General features: G+C 26.7%; 1 protein-coding gene across 1 annotated transcript in view; it reads right to left on the reverse strand.

The window, feature by feature from the left end:
- Positions 1–1,062: 1,062 nt before the first annotated feature.
- LOC141335524 (methyl-CpG-binding domain protein 2-like) overlaps positions 1,063–8,166 on the reverse strand; it is a 26,993-nt gene continuing 19,889 nt past the window's right edge. The window contains exons 3-5 of the mRNA XM_073841018.1: positions 7,138–7,275; positions 1,317–1,407; positions 1,063–1,244 (exon numbers count right to left, since the gene is read on the reverse strand). Of these exons, the coding sequence (XP_073697119.1) occupies positions 1,063–1,244; positions 1,317–1,407; positions 7,138–7,275 (411 nt within the window). The remainder of the gene's footprint in view (positions 1,245–1,316; positions 1,408–7,137; positions 7,276–8,166) is intronic.

Below are 8,166 nucleotides of genomic sequence, written 5' to 3' on the forward strand. Positions count from 1 at the left end.
CTATTCTAGAAACATGCTAGCAAATTGCTAATGACATGCTAATAATGCAAGTAACATGTTAATTATGCTAGAAACATGCTAACAACATGCTAACAACTGCTAATCATGGTAGCAACTTGTTAATCATGCTAGAAACATGCTAAGAAATTGCCAGTCAGCCTATAAACATGCTAGCAACTTGATAATCATGCTAGAAACATGCTAGCAATTTGCTAATAATGCTAGAAACATGCTAGCAACTTGCTAATCACGTTAGAAACATGCTAATGTCATGCTAGTAACTTGCTAATCATGTTAGAAACATGCTAATGTCATGCTAGTAACTTGCTAATCATGTTAGAAACATGCTAACAACTAGTTAATAATGCAAGTAACATGTTAATCATGCTAGAAACATGCTAACAACTTGCTAATCATGCTAGCAACTTGTTAATCATGCTAGAAACATTTTAGAAACGTGCTAGCAACTTGCTAGTCAGCCTATAAACCTGCTAGAAACTGGCTAATCATGCTAGAAACATGTTAGCAACTTGCTAATCATGCTGGAAACATGCTAACAACTTGCTAATCATGCTAGCAACTTGTTAATCATGCTAGAAACATTTTAGAAACGTGCTAGCAACTTGCTAGTCAGCCTATAAACCTGCTAGAAACTGGCTAATCATGCTAGAAACATGTTAGCAACTTGCTAATCATGCTGGAAACATGCTAATCATGTTAATAATGCAAGTAACATGTTAATTATGCTAGAAACATGCTAGCAAATTGCTAATCATGCTAAAAACAGGCTAGCAACTTGCTAATCATGCTAGAAACTTGCTAATCATGTTAGAATCATGCTAACTACATTCTAATCATGCTAGCAACATGCTAATCATCTAATCTATCTATATAAAGTTAAAGACTTTAAGCTTTTACAGCTGCTTTAAACTTTCAAGCTAGGCTTTCTCAAGCCAACCTAAAGTTTATCTTGACAAACTTTTTTTTAATCTAGTTAACTCACTAACATTGAAAACAACATATAACATGACAAAATATAAAATTTGACCTCTGAGCCGTGTCTTACCGTATGTCTTCGTCGGTGACGGTGAAGGCTTTGCAGAGCGGCTGTGAGGTGTTGAGCCAGATGGCGGGGTTCTTCTCGGCGGCGGTGGACGTCTGACCCGTGATGGGGGCGGAGCTCATGTGCAGAGCGCTGGCGATGGCCGACAGAAGCGTCTCGTCCGACGAGTCCGGCCCGATACCTGCGCGACAGCACCGACGTTAGCCAGCCATCAGCGAACGCCACACACGGACGCTCACCGCTACAGACTTACTCTGTAAACCTTTGGGCAGATCCATCGTCCGCAGCGCTTCCTCCGACACGTCCGACGACCGCAAACCCTTCAGACGCTTCTCCCAGAACAGCTAAAAGGTGACAAATACAGTTAAAATAAAGCTGAAATTAAATGAAATTAAATATTAAATTTAATTAAGTTAAATATTAAATGAACTATTAAATATGATATTAAACCATTAAATTAAATATTAAACTATTAAATTAAACAAAATTAAATTAAATTAAATACCTGCGCAATGAAGTTAAAATAAAGCTGAAATTAAATTAAATTAAATATTAAAATTACATTAAATTAAATATTACATTCAATATTAAATTTAAATATTAAATCAAATAAAAACATATTATATTAAATATTAAATAATATATTACATTAATAATACCTTTAATTAAATTAAATTAAATATTAAAATGACATTAAATTAAATATTAAATTAAATATTACATTCAATAATACATTTAAATATTAAATTAAAAATATTATATTAAATATTAAACAACAAAATATTGCATTATACATGTAATTAAATATTAAGTTAAACTAAATATTAAATACAATATTAAATTAAACTAAATATTAAATACAATATTAAATTAAATAATTTAAATGAAATTGAATATTAAATTAAATTAAAAATATTAAAATAAATATTAAATTAAATTGAAAAAGATTAAATATTAAATTAAAAAGTATTAAATATCAAATTAAACTAAATATTAAATAAAATATTAAATTAAAATAATATTAAATTAAATAGCAAAATTTGTAATATATATATATATATATATATATATATATATATATATATTAGATACAATTTTTAACTTGCAATAGAAATAGAAAAACAAAAATGTTGCCTTGGCAACTAACTGAAATAAGTTTGAAAAAGTTGAATTAGTAAAATTACTCAAATTGAAATAATTTAATACTAAAAAAAATTATTTAAACAAAAACTGACATGAAAACTGAAAATATAAACAAAAAGATACTTCATAGCTAATTAATAAATGTTAGTAGAAGTACTACAATTGCTAAAATTGAAAAATAAAGCTAAATAGAAATAATAATAAAAAATGTAATGATAAAAACACAACTAAATTACTAAAACTAAAATTCAAATGACAACTGGAAATATAAAATAAAAGGTAATTCAAAACTAATTAATAAATGTTAAAGTTGAAGTAGTAAAATTGATCAAATTCAAATAAAACAAATTACAACTGAAAAACAAACTGAAACAAAACAGAAATATTTGAAAATGACCAAAGAACACATTTGCAATTTACCCAACAACAAAAAAAACACACTTTCAAAAGTTTTGTTCAAAAGATCTGCATTAACAGGACTGGCAATAAATAAAATAAATCATTAAACTATAAAATATATAATAAAAAATAAACATGTAAAATATTTTGAACAAAAAAGAGCAAAATAAATTAAAATGAATAAAAATCAAAATAATTAAAATGTGAACTAAATCACATTTTACATGAATAAGTAAAACTCAAAATAAATTAAATAATAAATAAAATAAATAAATAAATATATAAAATTCTAAATAAGTAAAATTAAAATTAAAATTAGTCAAATATAAATATAAAACACATTTTTGAAAATAAAAAAAATAATTATATTATATTATATTTGTTATTAATTTAAAAATATAATAAACACTACATATCAAATGTAATACATAAATAATAAATATAGTAAACAATACTAAAATAACTCTGGACAGTGTACGGATGTGAGGAGATTCTGCTGCGCTCCACAAACACATTCAAACAGCTCTGGATCGACATGAATGATAATAAGTCAATCATAAATGATAATGATGGTGATAAATGATAGATAAATAAATGCTGACAGATTTCATTCCTTCAGTCCCACACTAACATTAATGAATGTTCAAGGATTTTAAGAGATCTAATTATCCACGTCCTCCAGATACAAACCGCTTGAATGGGGTCAGAATGATGGTAAAGGTCAGGCATTCGGCTGAATCACGTCACACATTAACGGCTCTCAGAGCGTCTCTAATCAATTAAACGCCGCAGCTTTATTCGGCCTGGAGGAGCGTTTGTGTGTTTGCCGGTCAGACGGCGGCCCGTGGGACACGTAAACCGCAACAACTGCTCATAAACACTTACTGAAGCGGAGACTTAAATACAGATCGTCCATGAGCGCCGCGGGGCCCGTACAACTAAATCCACCCTCAGAACCACAAGATAATCACTCTCTTCTGCATCAAAATACTGTAAAAATAGCTTAATATTTTTAAATGTCAAATATCTGTTTTCTATGTGAACATCTGTTCAAATGTCATTTATTTCTGTGATGCGCTGCTGAATTTTCAGCATCATTTCTCCAGTCTTCAGAGCTCAGACCAGCACTGAACATGATCCTCATCAGCATCTTTAAGACTGAATAATAGCTACATTTGTGAGAATTAATCAATTCAAAATTATTTAAAATTGATTAAAGAATTAAACTCAGAAATCCCAAAATAAATGAAAAACACAAAGTTAAAATAAAACTTAAATGAAATTAAATCAATTATTAAAATTAAACTAAAATTACAGCTGAAAAAAGCACAAAACATAAATGTAAACTAAAATAGAAATGAATACTGAAAATATAAAACTAAAGGCTAATTCAAAGATAATTAATAAATGTTAGCAGAAGTGCAAAAATGACTAAAACTGAAAAATAAAGCTACATAGAAATTAAAATATAAAACAAACTGAAGATATAAAATAAAAGCTAATTCTAAACTAATTGATAATAGTTAAAGTTGAAGTAATTCAATTAAGAAAACTGAAATAAAACTAATTAAAACTAATAAACTAATTGAAACAAGATAGATTTAAAATATTTAAAAAGGACAAAAGAACAAATTTTTAAACAAACTAAAATTTAAACAAACTAAAAGCTAACACAAAACTAATTAATATATGGAAATAAAAATAAATAAAAACAGTAAATAGAAAAATTTTAGAAACTTTAATTCTTTTAAATAAAAAAATAACGCTAAACAGAAATATTTAACAAAATTACTAAAACAAATTAAAATTAAAAAAAGAAAAAACTAATCTCTCAAAGGGTGTTTTTTAAAACAAATAAATAAATAAAAATCCAAGTCATAGATCAATGTATAAATAAATATTTAAAAAATAACTTACATAAACCAATATATTAATAAACTAAATTAATTAATTAAATAACATTCATAAAGACATGGTTAAATAAATAAATAAATACTGAATAATAAATAAAATAACTAAAACTAACTGGAAAAAATTAAATAATAAATATAAAAAATAACTTACATAGACCAATATATTAATAAACTAAATTAATTAATTAAATAACATTCATAAAGGCATGGTTAAAAAAATAAATACTGAATAACAAATAAAATGACTGAAACTAACTGGAAAAAATAAAATAATAAATATAAAATAATAACTTAGATCAATATATTAATCAATTTAATCAATTATTAAAATAACATTCATAAAGGCATGGTTAAATAGATAAATACTGAATAATAAAATTAACTGGAAAAAAAATTAATAATAAATATAAAAAAATGACTTAGATCAATATATTAATAAATTAAATAAATTAATTAAATAACATTCATAAAGACATGGTTAAAAAAATAAATACTGAATAACAAATAAAATGACTAAAACTAACTGGGAAAATAAAATAATAAATATAAAAAATAACTTACACAGACCAATAAATTAATCAACTAAATTAAATAAATTAATTAAATAACATTCATAAAGACATGGTTAAAAAAATAAATACTGAATAACAAATAAAATGACTAAAACTAACTGGGAAAATAAAATAATAAATATAAAAAAATAACTTACACAGACCAATAAATTAATCAACTAAATTAAATAAATTAATTAAATAACATTCATAAAGGCATGGTTAAATAAATATTGAATAATAAATAAAATGACTGAAACTAACTGGAAAAAATAAAATAATGAATATAAAAAAATAACTTAGATCAATATATTAATAAATTAAATAAATTAATTAAATAACATTCATAAAGACATGGTTAAAAAAATAAATACTGAATAACAAATAAAATGACTAAAACTAACTGGGAAAATAAAATAATAAATATAAAAAATAACTTACACAGACCAATAAATTAATCAACTAAATTAATTAACTAATTAAATAACATTCATAAAGACATGGTTAAATAAATAAATACTGAATAATAAATAAAATGACTAAAACTAACTGGAAAAAATACAATAATAAATATAAAAAATAACAGATCAATAAATTAATAAATTAAATTAATTAATTAAATAACATTCATAAAGGCATGGTTAAATAAATAAATACTGAATAATAAAGAAAATGACTGAAACTAACTGGAAAAAATACAATAATAAATATACAAAAATAACAGATAAATAAATTAATAAATTAAATTAATTAATTAAATAACATTCATAAAGGCATGGTTAAATAAATAAATACTGAATAATAAAGAAAATGACTGAAACTAACTGGAAAAAATACAATAATAAATATACAAAAATAACAGATAAATAAATTAATAAATTAAATTAATTAATTAAATAACATTCATAAAGGCATGGTTAAATAAATAAATACTGAATAATAAAGAAAATGACTGAAACTAACTGGAAAAAATACAATAATAAATATAAAAAATAACAGATAAATAAATTAATAAATTAAATTAATTAATTAAATAACATTCATAAAGGCATGGTTAAATAAATAAATACTGAATAATAAAGAAAATGACTGAAACTAACTGGAAAAAATACAATAATAAATATAAAAAAATAACTTAGATCAATAAATTAATAAATTAAATTAATTAATTAAATAACATTCATAAAGGCATGGTTAAATAAATACCACTCTATATAGGTATATAGCTATAGCTGGTAAGAAAATAGAGCACAGTCTGCAGATTTCTGATTCAATTTGCATCAAGACTTTGGTTTTAAAATATCCAATATCCAAAAACGTATGAACCTCTGTGCATGTTCTGTTAGGAATAAAAAGAATCAGAAATTGAACATTTCTGCAGCAGGGCCTCAAAAACGTGAGTTGAAACAAACAGTCAGAAACACTCACTTCATGCAGCGTTCAGCTTTAATAAGTGTTCATTCAGCATCCTCTAGTGGTCAATGTAAGATATTGCTTTAAAAATCAAATCTAAATGCATGTGATTGGTTATGTAAAGATCGGCAAGACCTCATTCCAATCTGTTTATAAAACCTGACCAATAATTATCAAATATTACAGTGAGATGAGTAATCTGTAGTATTCAGACTAATCTGTATTAACATGCTGTCTAATTATGGCTGCATTTATGCAATAATGTACAACAGGATGATGTGAAACAAGCTTCAGCTTTTATTAACTGAAATAAAGCTGAAATAAAATCAAAAATAAATATTTGAAGAAAAACTTAAACTAAACAAAATGTAAAATTTTGCATTGCAACTAACTGAAGCAAAAATAAGAATAAACTGAAGTACAAAAATTGCTCAAATTGAAATAAAAACACATAAGAGCTAAATAGAAATATAAAACAAAACTAAAAAAATAACTGGAAAAAAAATAAAAATTAGAAGACAAACTTAAAAATTCTAAACGTTGCTTTGGAACTGAAGTAAAATAAGTACTAAAATTAAAAATGAAAAGGGAAATACAAATAAATAATTGACATTTAAGAATGAAAAACTCTAAAGGTGAATGATGATGGAGTCACCTGTCGCGGCTGCTCTGTGCCTCTCTGAAGGTCTGTCTTGACTTTGTTGTTGGGATGATTGACCACTTTAGTGACCGGCTGCTTGAAGATGGAGGCCGTCTGTCTGATGGGCAGCGCTGTGTTCAGATCCGGCTTTCCCTGCAAACACAGAAACACATGCACATGTTAAAATAAACCAACCAAGAACAGAACAGCCAGCAGAATTCAATTTGACAGTTTAGAAAATAAAAGAAATAAAACAAAGATATGCAGTAATAAAAACATCACGTCAATTAACAAGAAATGGTTTTAAAAAAATTAAGCAACTCCACAACTCTACACAAGTCCACAACTCTACACAAGTCCAAACAACTCTACACAAGTCCACAACTCTACACAATTGTTTGCATCTCCACACAACTCCATGCACTTCCACAACTCTACACAACTCCTCTACACAACTCTATGCATCTCCATGCAATTCCACAACTCTACACAACTCCTCTACACAACTCTATGCATCTCCATGCAATTCCACAACTCTACACAACTCCTCTACACAACTCTATGCATCTCCATGCAATTCCACAACTCTACACAACTCCTCTACACAACTCTATGCATCTCCATGCAATTCCACAACTTTACACAAGTCCACAACTCTACACAATTGTTTGCATCTCCACACAACTCTATGCATTTCCACACATCTCCATGCAATTCCACAACTCTACACAACTCTACCCAACTCTGTGCATCTCCAGGCAATTCCACAGCTCTACACAACTCTACCCAACTCTATGCATCTCCATGCAATTCCACAGCTCTACCCAACTCTATGCATCTCCATGCAATTCCACAGCTCTACACAACTCTACCCAACTCTATGCATCTCCAGGCAATTCCACAGCTCTACACAACTCTACCCAACTCTATGCATCTCCATGCAATTCCACAGCTCTACACAACTCTACCCAACTCTATGCATCTCCATGCAATTCCACAGCTCTACACAACTCTACCCAACTCTATGCATCTCCATGCAATTCC

The sequence above is a fragment of the Garra rufa genome, chromosome 5 (assembly GCF_049309525.1).
Source record: "Garra rufa chromosome 5, GarRuf1.0, whole genome shotgun sequence".
NCBI classification, from domain to species: domain Eukaryota; kingdom Metazoa; phylum Chordata; class Actinopteri; order Cypriniformes; family Cyprinidae; genus Garra; species Garra rufa.